This window comes from Phaeoacremonium minimum (assembly GCF_000392275.1).
Source record: "Phaeoacremonium minimum UCRPA7 unplaced genomic scaffold PA7_03_scaffold_254, whole genome shotgun sequence".
NCBI lineage: Eukaryota > Fungi > Ascomycota > Sordariomycetes > Togniniales > Togniniaceae > Phaeoacremonium > Phaeoacremonium minimum.
This window is the reverse complement of record NW_006921159.1, coordinates 24,292-44,968: the sequence shown is the minus strand read 5'-3', so window position 1 is coordinate 44,968 and position 20,677 is coordinate 24,292. Positions and strand designations below refer to the sequence as shown.

Here is a 20,677-nt window from a genome sequence, read left to right as displayed (position 1 = left end):
CCCCCCCCCCAACAACAACCAATTTATCTGTCATGAGCAACGGAAAAGCTAACGGGAAGCAGTTTCTCGCATTCAGGGATATCAGGAATGGCTGACAACACATGCCATTTCGGATTGAATCATTTCTTCGCAGACAATGGTCTGATGGATGCGGAGACTACGACCCTTTACTTTCCGGCCGATGGCGAGCAGATGAAGGCGGTAGTGAAGAAAGTCTTCTTCGACAAGGGTCTGCGATTCATCTTCTCTATTAGATCGAAAGTTCCTTACATCCTGAAGGAAGGTTCGGATCAGTTGCTCTATGGCGAGGGCTATGAGTTTGTTCCTGGGAAAGAAGAGGTGATACGCCGTGGCTCTGCTGGCTACGTCGTTTCGTACGGCGATATGGTATTCCGCGCCCTTGACGCCGTCGAGCGTCTAAGAAAGGAAGGTCTTGACGTTGGTCTTATCAACAAGCCGACTCTGAATATTGTCGACGAGGAGACTATCAAACTCTACGGCTCTTCGCCATTTGTGGTTGTCGTTGAGTCTATCGCTCAGAAGACTGGACTTGGGTCTCGACTAGGGTCCCATCTTCTTGAGCGTAACTTGACCCCGAAATACAAGTCCATTGGTGCCATCAAAGAAGGAAGCGGTGGACTACACGAGCAAGTGAATGCTCAGGGACTGGGCGTGGACGGCATCATTGCTGCTATCAAGTCAGTAGCTACATAGTTAGGCGATGATTCTTACTAGTACTGTAATGTTCCTCTTCAAGACAGTCCTCGGCGAAACAATCGGGCAGTGGAAACAGGGGCAAGTTAATATTTAGTTGGCAATGGTAATGCATGCGGGGACTAGACCGGATTTCAGTTTAATAGAATTCTGCTTTGACAAATCATCATGTAAGTAACAGGCTAGGCGGGGAATGGTAATTCATCCCGCTCAGTGAGGTCGGTCTGAATTCTGGTTACCCGCTGTGTTCCACTACCTCTATATCGTGGCGGTAGAGCTCCTAGGACCCGGCGGCGGTATGACTTCCCAAATAATGCCAGGCGAAAGAATGCCCTCCTCTCCTCGTTTATAAAGGTAAAAGGCATCTCAGACGCCGCAACACAGCTACGCCACTACGCCATTCCAAGATCACAGAATATTTGTACTATCTACATTTAGCATTTAGACGGTTTTGAATATATGAATTGCGTGCTATTTCATTGATACATTGACTTGAGGTCCGTTTCTCAAACTTGATAGTCGGGATGATCGTATTTCCATTATGAGATGGCTCTTACTGCTCTTACATATGAATGAAGCTCTTTACAGGTATGAAATAGCGTCTCAAGTGATTCGAGGCCTGCTTGTTTCGAAAACTCATCTAGGAATACCATGCCTGCCTCTATCAATTGACGATCATAATGCACGAATTCATGTTGCGGGTCGAATATGGTCTGTGCTACCAGGCACACCATGCTGGAAATATAGGGACAGCTCGTCATCCTGGATGTTAAAGGTTCGTCAATGTGCTTTACTTCATTATCGGTGTTATGGTAAACACGTACCAAACAAACGATGTGTCCTTAGGATTGACATTCATGAATAGAGCCATGAATTTCCTTGACTCATCTAGTAGGGTCAGCCACCCTTGTGGCACTGGTGCAACTTGGTCACTTTTCCCTGTGATAATCTTGCTACCATAGTCTTGTAGGCGGCCTACCCAGCTGGGATCCCAGGAGCTCGATTTGCTTATGATGAACCGGCTTAGGTGGCTACTTGAGTACAACACGCAGAAGTGTCTTGATAGACTCAACGGGTCGGTCTGCACGAGTGTTGCAGCCTGGAAATCAATTGGGATCTGAGAGGTCCAGCCGTCTAGTAGGTGAAACGTATTCAAAGTCTTAGCAGTGGCTTCCTCAAGCCCCGTGCTCAATCCCGAGACCGAATACACTAGGTCGTATACTTTTCCTTGTATATACGCCAGTTGTACGCGAACTCGAAAGAAATTCATTTTAACGATGCCGTCTGCCGCGAAGACGAAGCCTGCGTGGTCGATTTCGGGCTCGACTGGCGGTAGATCCAACGAAATATCCTCGTCGCGCTGTATGGGAGGTTGTGCTGTTCGCATGCTCATGTCTCTGTCGAGAATATAAGCCATCCAAAAGACACGATCACGCTGCAACGCAATAACGGGGTCGATATGTTTAGATTTATTCCTTATATGTAGCCCAAGACTGTGGGCCAAGTTTAGCGCAGTGGTAGTCAGAATTGCTGCTGGTTTTAGATTATAGGTCGCTTGGAGTACCATTGCCATGCCAATGACGACCTGGACGACGGCAAGATCCGGGTCTCCCATTATTAGTTCCGTAAGGACCGATTGGGTGTGATTGAGATATGTTGAGGTTCGTCCAGTCACAATCGAGTCATCTGGGTCACTAAGGCAATGTGCCAGTGCCAGAGCGACATTTATGACTGCCCAGTCAGTGCGATTTCTCCGCTGTGGTGTACCGGACCACATCTTGACTGTGTGTAGTAGTGTTCCTGGATGGAAAAGTGGAAGGATGGCGTTAGTCGTAGCAAGGTATCTTTCGACTATTGGTAGGATTTGGTATAAAGGAGGTAGCTCCCAACCAGCCTGTGCATTGTGACGGCGGTGAGTTGACCCCCTAGCGTTGATTTCAGTAGACAGCAGTAAGTGCTTGTCGCCAGAGTCGGCGATTGCGAGTTCAAGTTTTTCGATCCTATCCAAATAATTCCCTAGTTTCTCTTCAAGTTCTTCGATTCGAGACTTCATGGCATTTTCGAGTCCAGTAGCTGCTTGATTCTTTGGCACAACTTTTCGGCTAGCAGTTCCATACGTGCACTTGGAGTCGTAGACTTCGCAATGAGAACAGCGAGGCTTTTTTGCATCGCACTTGATTTTTCTTCGATAGCAAAAGTCGCAAGCCTTAGAAGAAATTAGTGAGTAATTTATCACAACGTACTAACATAAGGTGATTGAAGATTCACTAGCTCAGGCGCAATTCTATACCTTTCTATGCTGCTTCCCTCGCTCCATTTTGGATTTATCTTTTTGTAAATTTGATTGTACGAGAACTTAAACATAGAATTTCAACATTCGCATTCAAACTGAAAAACAACCCTATCTGATCAAAATGGTGGTCTAAAGGGAAGAATGGTATTGGGATGGGCAAGGCTAGTGCTGTCGTTCGTCGAATTTTGCTGACATTGCTGACAAATACTAGGGCCGCTGGTGGTTAATTGTAGAGTTGCTGGAGGAGGTGGTAGGGATCACTTCCATTTCCATAGAACCGCCCACCTATTTTGATTGTTCTTGGGCAAATTCAGCTCAATACATCTCTGGACTCCCAATCTCGTCCTGCTCTGCTCAATCGATTCAAAACACCCATTCAGACCCGTTGTTCAGAGTTTCAAAGGGGTTGTAGTGGTAGCACCAAAATTGGTGGGCAATTGTAGGCATAGTACAACCCATCAGCACTAAACATCCAAAGTATGTTATTCGACGCATGGATAAGTTGCTTGCTATTATGTGAAACTTAGATTAAAGAATTCAGATACTGTGTCTGGGTACAACGAGCCTAATTTATAAAGGAGATATTTAGAACTGAAATGATGTGTCTATCACGCAAGAGTAGTTGAATATGTCTACATGCTGGCCTAACTTCCTGCACCTAGTTTGCTCAACAGGACTATCAGATCAATAACTTCTACGGGTCATTGACAAAACAGCAATATCCACGCAGTATGATCATACATATGCTCAACCGATGACTATTATGCACCAGTTGCTACAGCGGTTCCTACCAGCTTCTCTCGCTTCATACAGAGGGCAGCAAGCAACATGACGCCTACAGCAATTGGGACCAGTATGATAGCCTTTTGGATCGCCTGGGCAACAGCTAACACTGCAACATCTCGCAGCTCCCCATCGAGCTTTTCAAATAATATACTTTGTGCACCAGCAACGGCGTCCTTGATATCCTGTTCCGAAAACCCATGGTCTGCTAGAGCCTTTTGTAGGTTCTCAACAGCAGTTGACTGGAAGATCTGACCAGCAATTGCGAGTGAAGCTACTTAAGCGCCAAGCTGTGCAATATTTTGCATACTTATTGCCGCACCTGCATCTTCCGGTTTGGTAGTCAGTGTAGCGATTGCAAAGCCTGTCAGCATTGCTAAGCCGCTACCCAAGGCAATGACGACAGTTAAGCCGCACATAGCACCTGTCGACGTGCTGGGATAGAGAAATAATGTTAGCAGAGCTCCACCAATGGTTAAAAGTACTCTACTTATCAAGTATATGAGCAGGTAGATTTTGATGGTGCTCAGTAAATAACTTGAGATAAGGTTCACAATGATGGCAACTACGACAAACGGGAGCAACGCACCGCTGCCATAATAGCGCTATCATTGTTGACGAATTGAAAGTAGATGGGAATAAAGTAGATGATAACGTAGAGTGTCGTGATGCCCGCAGCCGTCTCAATATAGAGGAGCACCTTGGTACGTTTTTTGAGCCGGTGACCTGGAAAGGCTCGTCTAGTGGGTGTGGTAAAGACGGCAAAATACTGTTGTAGAATAAAGAGAGTCAACGTGACACCAAAGGCCACAAACGTGCCAATACTGCGTTCGTCGTTCCAAGGCCACCTGCCACCAGCCATTGTGAAAGCCAATAGGAAGGAAGTCCACACACCAGCACCAGGGAAAAAACCTAAGGAATCGAGGCCCAAGATGTGGTTCCTGATGCTTATCCCAGACATTGGATGAACAGACGGGAGTGCAAAGATATAAGCAGGGGCAACAACGGCGCCAATGACTAGGTTAATGTAGAAGGCCCAGCGCCAAGTCGCCGATGATAAGGAAAATGCGCCGCCGACGACGGGTCCCAGGATAGCACCAATGCCCCAGAAAAATTCAATGAGTGCCATGTACAAACCGCGTTCCTTGGGCGCGATCAGGTTTGCGACAAATTTTAGCGAGCCAAGGTTGATGCCGCTGCCTCCAGCGCCAGCAATGGCACGGCCGACTATTAGAGCGCTCATGTTGGGAAGCCTGCTTCGACCCAGGCCAGTGGTTCCACATGTCCAAACACCTGGATTATCGCGCCTTGGACGTTAGCTGTGACTGTTGTGTCAAGTCCGTACAAGGCGCAGGTGACATAGCTCCATGCAGGTGCTGAGCCAGCGTATACCGCGTATCTCTCTGCCTTTTGGTTCCCAATCTAAAGCTGGGCTTTCCTTCTGTGAGTGAGGTGATCTATGTTGATCTGGGTCACGAGTTGGTCGTTGGGGATGTTTGGATCGAACCCAATTGACTCTGCGGGCCGCGAGGCACTGATGCTTTGTGATGACATTTTAGAAAGAGCCAAAAACTGGAATTCACTCTTCTGGTATCGAAGTTCGGGATTGATGGCGAAATACTTGTCGAATAGTCCTGAAACCAAGTCGTATTGCTTTTCAAGTATAGAGACTGCTTGGTGACCGATGTCAATTATCTACATCGAAATAGCAATGGTTGGAACAAAGTAAATGCGAGAAAAGAACCCTTTTATATGCAGTTTTGGTGCGGTAGAACAAGAATTAGGTCTTCCGTTGAAACTGCAAAGTTGAAATACTTATCCATGAGCTGAATCTTTCCTTGATGGGAACAGCTTAAGGAACTCATCCTGTTGGGGCTACACAATTTCTGGAAAGAGATAATTTTAAGCTAAGAGCAACTGAATGACCGGAGAGCTAAAAATTTATCACGTTGGACGTGTGTTGAACGAAAGCCTCGAAAGCTGAATCAGAGCTCTTCCCGGACGGAGGATTTATCATGCTACGGAACATCCGCGGCGGCAGCGGAAGGACGCATTAGCTAAGCGACTAGCCACTAATTATTAAATAGCTAGACAACATAACCACCGACGGAACCTCCTTGCTTACAATTAGATAAAAGAAGAGCCTAATGAGAAGGAATAAGCTCTTCCTATGCGCTCTCGCTCCACAGCACAGAACCCTGCCTGTTTCGGCAGAATATTTGCACCATGATAATTACTTGAGACTCTTCGCTTCCACAAGTAAACAACAGTCTCATCAGGAACGATATTCATATTTCAGAAAATGTCTTTGAAAGAAGGCTATCCTAGTTCTGCAGGATATGTGTCTTTCACGGAGACATGGCACAATAAGCCATATCCTTTCATCTCTCCGAAACGGCCTGAACTCTCGGCAGCTGGCAAGAACGTTATTGTGACGGGCGGAGGCTCAGGTATTGGGCTAGCCGCTGCTATTGCCTTCGCACAGGCTGGAGCAGCTTCTATCGCAATCATTGGCCGCCGAAAAGAGCGCCTTCAAGCTGCCGCTGCCGACATTCGGGCCGCTGGCCATCACACCCGTATTCTATGCGAGCCCGCCAACATGGCTAACATGGCCGATGCCGACAGAGCCTTGACGAACATCGCTAGCGAAGTTGGAAAAATTGATATCTTCATTTCTGGGGCAGGAATAATGCCAACACTTGGGCCAGTACAAGGCTACAGCGAAGATGATTTTCGCCGGGGGTTTGAGGTCAACGTCATGAGCGCGTTCAATGCCATTCAGAGTTTCCTACCCCTGGCTGCTCCGAATGCTAAGTTGTTCAATATATCTTCAGGCATCGGTCATATTGCGCCTCTTCCTGGACTTGTGGCTTACTCCGTGACCAAGGCAGCGATAGTTCGATTATTCGACTATGTTGCATCTGAGCATCCCGAGCTGCACATTGTCAACATTCAACCCGGAGTCGTTGTTACAGATTTGAACAAGGTGACTGGAATGCCTGGGCAAGATGAACGTACGTAGTCTTCTCCCGCTGTGTAGTGGTTTGCATAGCTACCGAATGCCCCGGCCGTGAAGGCCATGCGCCATGTTCCACTTAAAAAGTCACTTCCCGTACTAACTGCCAATAGCTGAGCTCCCTGCCAACTTCATAGTATGGCTTGCATCACCTGAGGCGGCATTTCTCAATGGAAAGTTTATTTGGGTCAATTGGGATGCGGAGGAGCTAATTGCTCGCAAAGGCGAAATCGAAAAGACAATGGCTTTAAAAGTTCTTCTGGGAGGTGTTCCAATCTAATTCCAAACAATGATCACATGCCAGTCAGATAGGAAGCCAAAGATAGGAACTCCTTCGTTTTAGATATGGAGAATATATTGTGCCATCTTGTGTAAACGTATCTTAGTAACTGGGACTTTAAACCTGTATTAATTATGATAACAAACTCAATGCAGTGCACAGGCATGTGACGACGAGAATGCTTGCCCTCGATATAATTGGTCCGCCGTGGAAGGCACCGTTGAATCGGTATACCAAACTGGCGTTGGTCACTATTCTATTTTTTCACACCCATTCAAGACTGCTCTCACATATTTCTCAAGCTCGTGCGATCTGGAGCTTTCTGTCTTAGAAAGACACCGAATATCGTGAGTGGCCTTCTTTCAGCCGGTGGTATAGCAAGATGAAGTAATGCGGGCCTGAAACTAAGGTTCTTCGTCGAGATAGCCGAGGGCGTAAAGCCTATCTGCTCAACGCTGATCAGCTGACAACCGGTTCGATCAGTGTTGTTGCCTTCACCGACAGGGTTTATCAAAATGCACGTGTAATCATCCGAATTTCTGCGAGGTAACAGGTGGAAGAAACCTGGCTAGGGATGGCTAAGCAGGGGGATACCCCTGTAGTGAGATTTTAGCGCATATTATACGTGGACGTATATCAATCCCTTCCTACTCGCTGAACTAACCCATTCTACAATTGGATCCGTAACCAAGCAATATCATTTCTTCCGCTGCCTCCAATGGCTGACCGACCTGTCTGTATCAAGACCTTTAAATTGGGGAACGGTATGTACGCATATGTATCCCTGGGGCAGAGCTAACAGGAGAGTGGTGTAACTAATAAATCATTTCTAAATACGAAGGCGACGAGATTCCTGCCGTTGGCCTGGGAACCTGGCAAGGTAAGATAATAAATATCTCAGCTCCCATTCCAACCAGAACCGTCCTTCTAACCAACCTGACGTAAAGGTGGCTTCGGCACTGAAGATGCCAAGGCCCTTGAGGAATTGGTAATTTACGCCCTCAAGGCAGGCTATCGTCTCATTGATACCGCACAATACTATGGGGTAGAACATGTCATTGGCCGTGCAATTCGGAATAGTGGTATTCCCCGGTCCGAGATCACCGTTGTGACGAAGCTCTGGGGCCAGTGGCATCACGACCCTGCCGAGGCCCTGCGCATCTCTCTCGAGAATCTGGATGTTGGCTACGTCGATTTGATGCTCATGCATTGGCCATGGGCCACAACACCAGCTCCGGAAATGAAGCCTCTGCGCATCAACGAGAGCCCAACATTCATTGAGACCTGGAAAAAGATGGAAGAACTTCCCGGCCCGTCATGCAGGGCCATCGGCGTCAGCAATTTCACGCAGAAGACACTTGATGCGCTTCTTGACATTGCCAAAATCAAGCCGGCCGTCAATCAGGTCGAACTCCACGCGCTGAACCCAAATCACAAGTTGGTACCATACTGCGGGTCACATGGCATTCACGTCATGAGTTGGAGGTAAGAAAACCTTTTACTCATCTGCTACCCAACTGCTTGTAATATTATGCCGTACGAAATAAGAACTCGAGACTAAGAGTCCATACTTAGCACCATGGGAGGAGAACGAGACGGCCCCGGTGGCTTGATTCTGTCCCATGAGCTCTTCACAGGTATTGCAAAGAAACATGGCTGCTCGAGCGGCGTTGTTTCACTTTCCTGGGCTGTCCAGCGCGGCATAACTGTCATTCCAAAGAGCATGTCAAAAGCTCGCGTTGTTGAGAATATCCGGCTTGTGACTTTGACCGACGAGGAAATGGCCCTCATCAATGACGCGCACAATACCTTACAAAGATATAGAATTGCAGACAAAATCGGTGACTTAATTGTAGAGATGGACGGGAAAAGGACATTGCAGGGATGGTCTTGTGAGGACTTCGGGTGGGAGGACGAGCAGGGCAATTGGCTGACATAACAAGCCATTATCTGCACGACTTTTCTTGCCGTGACGGTAGAGCCGTCCGATCATGTGGGTTTAATCATTGCTATTGCAGCTATTCTTTACACAATGCAAAGTCCGGGATGGGATATACGACAGAGGGATGCCTTAGTATGGCCCATTATACTAGGCTTTTATCGCGATGAGGCTCTGGGATTCTGATGCACATGAAATTCGTTCAGAATGATTTTTGGTTGAAGAGGCATCTGGGGTAAAGAGGCATGTCTCTCGTTCTTGCGGGGACTGCGTAACTGCAAAGGCCAGATATTCGCAATGCTTGAGCATAAGATTATACCGGTGCTGGCAGTACGAAAATTCGATTTCGAAGCAGCCGTCGACGAACTGCACAAGCTGAAGGGCACTGGAACAACATATTCCTTTGATTCCGAAAGTATATAGAGCTGATTTGGCGAGGAGGTTATTAGATTCAGCCTGGCGTAGTCAAGCCTAGAGAAGGTGTGCCGTGTTGACTTAGTAAAATCTAGGAGTGTAAAGTCTGTGATTGAGAACCGGTAATTACAAAAGATGATTCTTCTCACCGTATGCTATGATCTGATACTTTCTCCAACCACTCTATCTTGGCCATGGAAAATTGCGCTAAAGGGACCATCGTAGCTCATGCCAGAAACGAGAGCTAAAAATTCGAATATGGTAGAATTCTGCTATGATCATATAAAAGAACTCTATAATTACATCTAGATGCACTCCCTCATCGCGTCAACCCGCTCCACAAGCTTCATGAAGCGGAGGCTGGGAACAGCTGCTTCTACTTTTCCGCAGTCAAAAATGCCTGCAAAGACTCTATAATGACTTGGTGATCTTCTTCCTGGGCGAGACCGCTTACAACAATCGCACCAATTGGCCCCTCCACGCCTTTGACACGGATAGGGAAGCCACCGCCATGTATCGCATAGTCACCAGCCGTCTCGCCCAGCTGGAACCGGGCCTTGAATGCGTCCTCGTTACCCATATCGAAGAGATTGTGACCGGCCCAGGTGCTCCATCCAAACCTAAGCACAAAGTTTCTCTTACGTGCCACCCAGTTGTCATTCTCCGGTACAGTCCCAGGCCGTGACGAGGCATGAAAGAGCAGTTGTTTGTTGTTCGCAAGCGTAATATTCACCACTGCCGCATTGTCACTGACTTCTCTCAGACGATTCCGTATCAAGACTCCTATCTCAAAGGCGTCATCGGCAGTAAAATGAGGCAGGGCAAGCGACTTCTCCTGTGCCGTAATCTCGGCAAACTGTTGTGGTAAGTAAAAGTTCACTTCCTCCACATAGGACCAGAAATGAAACCGAACATAACTCACACCTGTTAATGGAGTGCCTAGCGGATTGGTTGCCATTGCTCTTGCAATTAGTGAGAAACCAAGTCTATGCAAAGGGTATCTGTATCCTCCGTGGTCTACGTTTATACTTATGATAGAAAATATTTGTATATCCCACGTAGAAGTCAGTCAAGCTTATCTTGACAAATCCTTCTCTGGCGTGGTCTCTATCTCGCTAGCAACGATTGTAATCGAGATTCTGCCGTCTGAAGGTAGTCCGAAACTCCCCGGGAGGGCGCTAGTGTTCCCAAAATGGGTTCATTCGGAAAATTCCCCGTACCTCCCCGGGACAGCGCTAATGACTCAGGTGAGTTCCATGTCTACCCCATTTCATTCGGGGAACTCTCCGTATCTCCCCGGTATGACGTTGCAATGCTAGGCTGAACACAGTCTTGCGGCTAATGAGTGGCTTCGGAGCATTCAAATTTAATGATATCGTGGACATATGAAATAAAATTTCCCACGAGATAACTTTGTTCACGGCGGGAGCTTCTTGCAGACCTGTTGCGGATAGGCGGGGACGAGGGTAACACACATGCACATTGTCTTCAATAAGTTGCGAAATACTCCTACATATACCACTAACTTGAAGGACTTGCATTCCAAGCGCTTTTGCATATACCAGTACGGTCTCAATAGACACCACATGAGATTTCCGAAGTGCACGTACCCTTATCTTCCCCGGCAGACCTTGAAGCAATAGTTTCCATGGCCATCTTGCCATATGACCGACATCCACCCACACAACATCGATGAACCGTATAGTAGCAGGTCTCGCTCTACATGGATAGGCCTGTTATTTCCTGCGTCAAACGGCCACGCCACCGATGCTGAGTGATTTAGACTGAATTAAATGCTTAGACCCCGGGCCGACTAGCATTGTCAATGTGGATGGCAGCTCCGGATATCGTAATATCGTCTGCAATTTTGCCCTCCTTGGGAACCGGTGCGTTCTCTCCATCGAAGACACGCGCCATCTCCTCAAGGCTATGACCTCGCGTCTCGGGGAATGTGAAATAAATAACGGCGCCCCCGCCGGCCAGAATGAACACGTATAATATATAGTATTTCCACTCAATAGCGTCGAGTGCGATAGGATTAATGAAAATGTTGAAGAAGACGGCTATAGCAGTCGATATCCACAGCACGGATAGGCCACGGGCTCGCAAATTGTACTGCCAGATCTCGACGGGATACGCCGTCAATAGCGGGGTGAAAGCCAGAGAAAAGCACCCATACATGAGAAAGAGAAACGGTACAACGGCTGTCCCAACCGCGGCTGATTGACCCTTTGCGAAGGTGGCGGAAAGCGCAGTGATCAGGATGTAAGATATGAGCATGCCAAGGGTGGCTGCAAGGAAGAGAAAGCGACGCCCGACACGATCGACGTTGAACGCACCGGTTAAGGCGCATATGAGATTCCAGATCTGTAAGAATCCGTTAATGAGGGTCTGCTGCGTGACGGTTCTGATGCCGATGATAGTGAGGACTGGAGACAGATAATAGCCCGCAACGTTCTGGCCAGCCCACTGATCAAAGACTCCGAGGAAGATGGTGATGAATGTTCTTTTTCGGTTGGCAGGCGTGGCAATCATTTCTCGGTACGAACTACTCTTCTGGAACTCATTCTCCATTTGAATGCTTCGGGTGATTTCCGCAAGCTCGAATGCAGCTAAGGGGGACGATTCTTCACCTTCTGCATGGTACTTGACAAGGAATGCTCGAGCGTCCTCATACCGGCTCTTAGAGGCCAAGAAACGTGGAGATTCCGGCATCATTATGAGTCCGGGAAGTACGATTATAGGGAGTAGTAGTTGGAGGATGGACGGGATACGCCAAGACCACGAACTGTCGTAGTTGCGGGTCCCGAACGTGGACCATGCAGCGAGGAAAGAGCCTAATCTTCTCAGCATCATGGTTGCTTGCATGCATTTTGAGGGTTGATGAACACTTACCAACATACCACCCGCACATATAGAGACTAGTGAGAACGCCGCGATGAGTGGGATACGCTGTTTCAGTCATCAATAAGGGCACGCAACCGCCAAAGAAAGCTCCTGCGACGCCAACAATGACGCGTGATACTACAAACATGGGAATGTTTAATGCTCCGGTTTGCAAACCCACACCTAGGCACAGAAAGAAGTAGCCCGCGAAAATGGTTGGTTTGCGACCATAGCGATTAGACGACCATGCGACGACAGGATAAAAGAAAATTCCGCCAAGATTTTGGGCGCCGCTTATGAATCCGAGCCAAGCACCATTGGGAAACTTCATAAACGATTGCCAGTGTGGAAGAGCAAGTAAACCGTTCATCATTGACCCGTCGTAGCCGTTACTCGACGAGAGAAGGAAAAGGCTCATAATACAGAAGTTGAGGAATACTTGGTTTCGTTTCTTGTACCAGGGCTTGTCAATTAGAGGCAGAGCTGCGGCAAGTTCTCCTCCCACAGACTTGAAAGTACTAGCACCCATGGTAAATAGGAAAAACAACTTTAGAAGTGATCCAGTCAAGGCATCAATGTATGCTCATGTTCATGATGGGAGAGATGGCTGCGCGGAATGGACAAGTATTTATGGTTGTTGAACGCGTTACAGGCCGGGAAAGCACCAGGACGACGCATGAATCAGAATGAACTACCGTCCCCACTACCATCCCCGTGGGGAGCCAAACCCTAAGCGGGGAAAGATGCTGTGGAGGGCGGGGATGGTTGTATTGGGGTGCTCAGTTGCAGAAAGCTCTAGGGGATGAGGTCTGGAATCAGGAAAGTAAGCCACCGTCGTTCAGAGAGCTAACTTCGTTCAGTCCTGGCGGGGAGTCTCGGGATAGTCGGCGAGAGATGCACCTAACCCGGAGCAAACAAGCATGCAGAAGTATCGACATACGTCCGTCATAACCCTTGACGCCTGAAATACGTGCGCTCCCTGCGCAAAATGCTGGATAATCGACAAAGGCCTGTGGCTTGGTTGATATGCGAGAGTTTTTGGCTCATGTCTGGGTGTCAGGCGGACCTCACTCGCGATGCAGCTGGTCATGGGTAGTGTGGCCGATCACCTAAAACCTCGATGGTAGAACGACAAGTTCATACTGGTCCACCACAATACTAGTCCTGGAGTGTGGCAACACCTGTTGTCTAAGAGAATATTTACGACCGAAACTATTCGAGTTTGCCCAGAGAAGCTTCGATACTGGGAGTCCGAAAGCCCACCAGACATCATGCGAGCACGTGAAATCTTGGATTTGCTATTCAATCACATAGACTAGCGGGAAAGATTGTTTTCTCGTTGCTGAAGCCTGAAGATTCCAACAGCATGAACTATGTCATACATGGCGACATATTACAACAACACTGTTAGTCTCTGTCTTGTGGATATATCAACCCTGCTTCACGTCTAATGCCATCCATTAGTCTCATCATTCGTAGCGTCTCGTCCAACGGAATGATAGCATTCTCATTTCGACCATGAGCAATATCTTCCGCCACAGCGTCCGCTTCCCAGAAGAATCCCACAGTACCCTCTGGTTTCTCTACAGTGAACACTTTCTCTGATCTTTCATCAATTTCCCCGAAACCCGGTCGCAAGCCTTTGATGCAACGAAAACCACCGGGTACGCTTACTCCAAGGCCAAAAATGATGATACTGCCCTTGGAGCCTTCGATACGAGCAAAGTCCTCCGCTCCTCGAAGTCGGAAGGTTGATGTACAAATTGCCGTCTTCTTCGAAGCTTCATTGGTAGACTGGTAATCAAGTACGACGACATTCGCCTCGTCTATTCCATTGACAATGTCCAGAGACGAAGTCACCTTTATCGGTCCTGGATGCTGCTTGCCGACCTTCCAGTCACCCAGAATTATCGACGCATATGTCAACGTATACACGCCAATATCGAGCAGAGCACCGGCGCCTAGAGCGGGATCTTTGAGTCGAGAGTTCGAGGGTAGTGTGTCGAGGGGCATCTTGTTTCCAAAATCAATGAAGAAACGTTGCACTTCTCCTATCGACTTTTTCACTATGATCTCCTCGTGCAAGGCTTTGAACAATGGGAAAAACCTCGTCCACACAGCTAGTTGGAAGTAAGCATAAGCAGGTTCACATAAACTCGGACAATCTCAACTCACCTTCCATGACGAAGACACCTTTGTGCCTTGCCGCGTCCACCACTTCACGGGCTTCCTTCTCGTTGATGGTAAAAGGCTTTTCGCACAGCACATGCTTCCCGGCCGCAATCGCATCTAGACAATTCTTCTTGTGCAGGGAATGTGGGGTCCCAACGTAGACAACATCAACGTTGGGGTCATCGTAAACACCTTGGTAGTCGGCATATACCTGTGGTCGAGGCTGCTTTGGAGTCTTTTCCCACACCTTGTCAACAAAGGCGCTCCCTTTCTCAAGGGAAGAGGAACCCAGAGCAACAACTGTATGCTTAGCTGGAGCATCGGGTCTGGCTGCTAGAATATCTTGGGTGAACATTGTAGAGATCCATCCTGTGCCTATTATGCAGAAGTTTACGGTCAACACTGGCTTGAAATAAGATTCTCATAGCATGTTGTTGTGGCGTACCCAAGATGCCCCATCGCAATTGGGGCGAGGACTCTCCCGCACTGGTCATAGTCGCGACTTGCTGAGTTGATGATTGGGCGTGTGCTGCGAGACTGGCGAGGGCTAAGGTTGGATCAAATGTAGAGTAGAACTTCCAAAATTGAACCAAAAATGCTGGAATTTATTTCAATGGAACCATTTCAGTGCTGCGAGACCTGCACCGACTGCGTTATTTTAATGCCATCGCTCATATTGGACAACGGTCCAGACTCATTGATCAGTCCCTCGGGCATAAGGGGCCCACACTCATGGTTGCGAAGTTGATAACCCCGAAACTCCCCGGGTGGGGACTTTTGAGTTCTGGCACTCTCTGTAGCTCCGGGAATCGCCTGCAAACACATCCACATGCTTCCAAAAGCGGCTATTTGTCGAGATACGCTAAGAGTTGTGATTGTTCGACGATTGCTAGCACCGATTCGTCGTTAACTACAATCGGATCTCCACCCAACCAAGAGAAGCGTGGAAGGAAGTGAAGGGAGGCTGACCATCCATGTCCAGATGATCATTGACGGCTGCTTTACGACAATCCCATCTCCTAGCTACGCCCTACCTATCAATGATAGAGCATGGGGTACCTCTCTCATACTTCTGATTACTATAATTTCAAACAGGCACTCACTTTGTATAGTTCATAGAAGCTTTATTGAGAAATCTCTGTCATGGCTCCTATTATAGTTGGCATTATTGGCTATGGCTTTTCTGCCAAGAGCTTTCATCTCCCATTCATCACAGCCATCCCAGACTACGAGGTTGTTGCTATCTTGCAGAGAGCTGAAGCTCCTTCAGATCCGACTTCTGCTCCTAAGGGTTCCCACTGCACCGTTGACTTCCCGATGACTAAACATTACCGTACAGCGGATGAGTTCTTTGCCGACCCAAGTATTCAGTTTGTCGTCATCGCAACTCGTACAGATACTCATGCTCTCTTTGCAGAGAAGCCCTTCTTGCGGGCAAGCACGGTAGGCCAAGGGCGTCTTAGAAATATATGAGAATCACTAACATAATGATCAGTGATTGTGGATAAACCGTTTGCCACGTCATCCGAAGAGGCAGACAAAGTCATCAAGCTATCTCAGCAAATGAATCTTATCCTCACGTGTTTTCAAAATCGGCGATAGGTGCGGCGACAGATCTGAATATTCTCTTGATGCATGAAGCTGATCAAGCTGACTGTCACTGAGGATGGTGATTTCCAAACTCTTAAGACCCTCGTTGAGAAGGGCGCGTTGGGCAATATTATGGAAGCCGAAATCCACTATGACTTCGAGTCGCCGCCCTGGCTTTCGATGATGACACAGAAGAAGCATACACCTGGCTCTGGCATGGCCTTCGGCCTCGGTTAGTTGGAAGTTACAAGCTGGCCCAGGATGAATGCTAACAGTATAGGTACCCATAGCGTCGACCAGGCTCTTGCCCTCTTCGGACGGCCTCAGTCTGTGACTGGTTTCTTCCGTGCCCAGCGTGGCATTGAAAGTAAAGTCGAGGACTCTTTTACCATTGTTCTGCAGTACAGTGGGGTCCAGAAGGACCTGCTTGTCACTGTCAAAACATCCGTCACGACCCCTATGGAACGACAGCTCAAGCAACTGGTTCGTGGAACGAAGGGCTCTTACATCAAGGTGAGCGAGAACCAGTTCAGAAAGTTCAGTCAATAGACGAAGACAACTTAAAGGCTGAGACTTATTCTTGCTAGTTTCAACAACGTAGTACCTGCCCGCAGGAGGAGATGATTGGTGCTGGACTCAAGCCCCTCGACGAAGGATTTGGTGTTGAATCTGAGAAGATGCGCGGCATACTAACCACCTACGAGAAATTTGATGCCAGCGTCCAAACCTATGATACAGAGACGAACAAGTATACAGGCCCATATCCGACGATGACAGGGAGATGGATGGGTTTGTATGAGAATGTAGCGGACGCGATCAACGGCAAGGGAGACTTGGCTGTCAACCCAACACAGTCAAGAGATGTGTTGAGAATCATTGAGCTCGCAAGGGAGTCACACGAGAAAGGTATCACGGTTCAGTGGAACTAACCGTATCAGCGTCCGAATGACTCTTGAGACTCGGCGTTCCGATGCCTGGGCTTATTGCAGCATCTTGGCTTCTGTGGCGCACCGCTCTATTCGAAGGCTACGAGCGAGGATGGGAGTTTAGGAGGCTGCAATGAGCATCATGGCGGACGCAATTCTGGCACGGTCATTGTTCGTCGCATCATGATGATGCATGATGGTCAGGATCAAGCACCCATCGGCTCTTCCCTAATACAAGGCTGAAAGGCTGCCAGCCACTTTGAAGGGCAGGGATGACTGGCGGCCTTCCTCTCTTTCTCTTACCTTGACGTGCCATTATTTGCACCTGATGCAGCCGAAGCGGGATTTGTCAAGGTGTAGTGGATCTCCATGGCTCACCTACTACTACGGCGCCCCCAGATTGCTACATTTCGACCCCTGTAGGACCCCTATTGATCCCTGCAGGTCGATTGTTATATAGTGAGATAGATCTCAATTAACAGTGACGGTTTCAGACCGTCAGACGTTTTTCTCCTTACTTTGCTACGGAAGTGGCTTGTTGGCCCATCCCTTGACACCATCCCTCAACAGCACACTTCGATTATACCTCAAGATGGCCGCATTATATGACGTCCAAATGCCAAATGACGACACAATTATCTCTCCCGCCTGCGTACTTGATATTCAAACACTCATCTAGCGTAAGCGGCTTTCGCGGTGAGCTATGTAGTATCATCGTAAGGACCAATTCCCCGGTCGGGTCTCTATCGAGTTAAGTCCGATTAGCCATGTCTGTTGTATTGTAGTTCATATTCTCACAGCTTCCCTACCTCACGTATATTTCCCTCGATTGACGGTCGAGGCTGTGTTGCACAGATCGCTCTAGACACTGAAAAAGCGCAGCAGAGTCCACTGCTGACCAACACCCAATCAAGATGTTATATAGAGCACACAAAAAGAAGCCTCCAGGGCGCAAGAACGTACTCAGAATGAAGGGGTAGCTATTATTGTATTGTAAGTAGTAATAGCTAAGTGAAGTGAGTAAAATGAAGTAAGTAATAGCGAAAGAAGTCATCTGACTGCTGTTAGGGGTAAGACTTTGCTCCTCTAACTCAGCACTATAGACATAGTAAATATCTTATTTGTTATTCCGGTCTGCACGTCGGCCCAGTGCACACCGACAACATGGAAACGGAGTGGCTCGGCATGAAACAAGGGACCGAAGTATCAGCACTAGATGTTGTCGTTGTTGTCATCAAGGACAGGGTAATCAGTCCGAACATTTAAGGATCTTCTCATCATTTAATGAAACCTAACAATTATATATACAGTGTACTTTCGAAACCAATCATTGGCGGACAGCAAGGCTCCATTCATAAACACAAGGCATGCACCTAGATAATCGCATCAATCTCGATTCATAGTCATTCCATCTTGCCATGGTCGTCATCATCGTCATCATCATTATTATCGTCATTACAATCCCATGCTCACTTCTTCCGACGACCACCCCCCCAGCCACTAACCAATCTGCCCGCGGAACCGTTGCGGGAATCTTTTCCTCTCCGTGGAGCAACCACCCACCATCCCCCATTGTCATCACCATCACCACCCCCATCTCGCCCGTCCTGGCCTCCTCTCGGAAATGAAGTCTCAGAGGGCCGTGCAGAAGAGATGGCCCAGGTGCTCCGCACACGATCCGCTCAGGAAGTCCCTGCGCATCGGCGAGGTCCCGCCCCCATGCTACTGCTGCTGCTGGACCTTGAAGCTCTCGACGACGAGGCTGTCTGCGGACTGCGCAAATAGGAAGGTGCCGCGGCATTTGGTGCAGCGGGGACATACCCTGAGGCCGCTCTTGACGTCCAGCGCGACGGCCGTCTCGCCCCAGTGGTCGAAGGAGGTCCCGGTCGCTGCCGTTGCCGGTGCAGGTGCGTCTCGGTTCTGGCTTTGAAGAGGGAGAGTGGGGAGAGGAGGACCTGCAGGAACAGCAGTACCATCACTGCCGCTGGACCCGGAAGTCGGAGTTGGAGCTGGAACCACGATGCCCCGGCTGGTCCACTCTCCGGCCACGTACCACGCCGTGAGAGGGTCCTCACTGTCCCCGGCGCGTGCTCGCAGCTTGTTGTAGAACTGATCCGTGAGGCGGAGGGCCACTACGTTCTGCGCGGGGAAGCTCTGCTTGCGGCTGTCGTGGGCCTCCCTGGCCCACTTATGGAGCGAGGACAAGTCTTGGAAGTGGTCAGCACTGCTGGCGATGACGTGCACGGCGGTGGGAGAGGCGGTGCCGGCGGGTAGTGGTGGTTGGCGGCGATGGGGACCGATGCAGATGAAGATCTTGGAGGGGAGCCCGTTTAGGGACATTTCTCCGTCCTGTTGCTTGCGGATGAGTAGGGCTGTCGTTTGCAGCTCGGTGAGGTGGTCTAGGTAGTCGGCTATGAGGATGGACATCACGAATAATCTCCAAGCAAACAGAGCGGCGGCGGCAACGGCGGCGCAAGTGGCAGCGCGAGTATAAAGAACCGCAAGAGGAGGGAAACCAGGAGAAGGAGGAAGGAGCAGCAGAAGCAGGCTGAGGAGGCGTCTGACAAGGGATCAACAAGACCAAGGGCGAAATCAATGCCGTTGACATCGGCACTCCTGACATCGGCACTCCTGACATCGGCACTCCAACTGCAAGAACCATCGTCTCCCGCTCCTCCTGTTCTCCTTCTTCAACAGATCCCTCCCCACCTCCCGAGTATGTGCACGTCGTCGGCCCGCTCTTGGTCCCGGACAACCGTAGCTACAAGGGCATCGCCATGGGTTGGGCCCCTGCGGGCTTCCAGCAGTCAGGCTTCCACGGTAGTGGTCGGCATCGCACAGGAGAAAAAAACGGTGTGGATTGTCTACGACTGCTTCCCCCTGGACCCGGAGACGGGCGTCTGGCGCACCAACGAGCCTGACGTGCCCGTCGCGCTGCGCAACAACACACTGCAGGACGCCCTAGGCCTAACGACGGCGGCCTCGGCCACACGGCACTGTCCTCCGCTGTTTGACGTTGCCATGCTGATGGAGAGCATTGACCAATGGGGCACCGTCAGCGCCGAGGAGATGGGCCACAATGTGCTGAGTACGGCAAAGTTGAGTCGGCAGGGGATTGCTGCTATCCCTCGCGACAATGTGGACCTCTTCCTAGCCAGTCGGCTGTCCCTCGATGCCAATCAACATTGAACGAAAACAAGGCTGAGGGCGATGCGACGTCGGCAAGCACTCAGAACAGAGATGGCCATTTGAGATCTGAGTACGGAGAAAGGAAGGAAGAGAGGAAGGCAGGAATGCTGGCAGGCGACGAGAAGAAAGACAGCAAGAGAGGAGCCCCGGGAATTCTTGGTCTTGGCTCAGGTCTTGGAAATACCGTCACCATATTCCTGGTTGTTGGTGGTGTACATGATCATGGTGCTGGAAGATGCACACACAGAAGAGATCAACCCGTTGGCGGATTGTTTGTCCATCCATTCCTTTCTCTGTGGAGAGGCAGACTTTTCCTCAACTAATTCCCCTCCCTCTCCTCCTTCTGTTCTTCTCAGGTCCCAGTAGAGACTTGATTGGTCAACGTAGTTTCGACTTTTGTGTTGGTGACTGTTATTATGGTGAACACAAGGCCAGGCTCTCTAAAGTCAGGTATATGAGATAATAATCCCTGGGA

General features: G+C 49.1%; 7 protein-coding genes across 7 annotated transcripts; 4 read left to right on the top strand and 3 right to left on the bottom strand.

Annotated features, from left to right (window-relative positions):
- Positions 1-87: 87 nt before the first annotated feature.
- Positions 88-714, top strand: UCRPA7_3185 (putative thiamin diphosphate-binding protein; the record flags this gene model as incomplete). Its single annotated transcript, XM_007915749.1, has 1 exon — positions 88-714. The coding sequence occupies one exon, from the start codon at positions 88-90 to the stop codon at positions 712-714; it is 627 nt and encodes a 208-aa protein (XP_007913940.1).
- A 7,090-nt stretch (positions 715-7,804) lies between these two features.
- Positions 7,805-8,575, top strand: UCRPA7_3184 (putative aldo keto reductase protein; the record flags this gene model as incomplete). Its single annotated transcript, XM_007915743.1, has 3 exons — positions 7,805-7,850; positions 7,928-7,966; positions 8,034-8,575. 3 exons carry the CDS (start codon positions 7,805-7,807, stop codon positions 8,573-8,575), a joined length of 627 nt encoding a protein of 208 aa, XP_007913934.1.
- Positions 8,576-11,236: 2,661 nt separating this feature from the next.
- On the bottom strand, positions 11,237-12,013 carry UCRPA7_3183 (putative sugar transporter protein; the record flags this gene model as incomplete). Its single annotated transcript, XM_007915742.1, has 1 exon — positions 11,237-12,013. The coding sequence occupies one exon, from the start codon at positions 12,011-12,013 to the stop codon at positions 11,237-11,239; it is 777 nt and encodes a 258-aa protein (XP_007913933.1).
- Positions 12,014-13,732: 1,719 nt separating this feature from the next.
- Positions 13,733-14,852, bottom strand: UCRPA7_3182 (putative dimeric dihydrodiol dehydrogenase protein; the record flags this gene model as incomplete). Its single annotated transcript, XM_007915744.1, has 2 exons — positions 13,733-14,445; positions 14,501-14,852. 2 exons carry the CDS (start codon positions 14,850-14,852, stop codon positions 13,733-13,735), a joined length of 1,065 nt encoding a protein of 354 aa, XP_007913935.1.
- A 788-nt stretch (positions 14,853-15,640) lies between these two features.
- Positions 15,641-17,016, top strand: UCRPA7_3181 (putative oxidoreductase domain-containing protein; the record flags this gene model as incomplete). Its single annotated transcript, XM_007915745.1, has 4 exons — positions 15,641-15,940; positions 16,139-16,323; positions 16,378-16,600; positions 16,675-17,016. The coding sequence occupies 4 exons, from the start codon at positions 15,641-15,643 to the stop codon at positions 17,014-17,016; spliced, it is 1,050 nt and encodes a 349-aa protein (XP_007913936.1).
- Positions 17,017-18,735: 1,719 nt separating this feature from the next.
- UCRPA7_3180 (hypothetical protein) lies at positions 18,736-19,440 on the bottom strand (the record flags this gene model as incomplete). Its single annotated transcript, XM_007915746.1, has 1 exon — positions 18,736-19,440. One exon carries the CDS (start codon positions 19,438-19,440, stop codon positions 18,736-18,738), a length of 705 nt encoding a protein of 234 aa, XP_007913937.1.
- A 291-nt stretch (positions 19,441-19,731) lies between these two features.
- Positions 19,732-20,202, top strand: UCRPA7_3179 (hypothetical protein; the record flags this gene model as incomplete). Its single annotated transcript, XM_007915748.1, has 1 exon — positions 19,732-20,202. One exon carries the CDS (start codon positions 19,732-19,734, stop codon positions 20,200-20,202), a length of 471 nt encoding a protein of 156 aa, XP_007913939.1.
- Between the last annotated feature and the right edge of the window lie 475 nt (positions 20,203-20,677).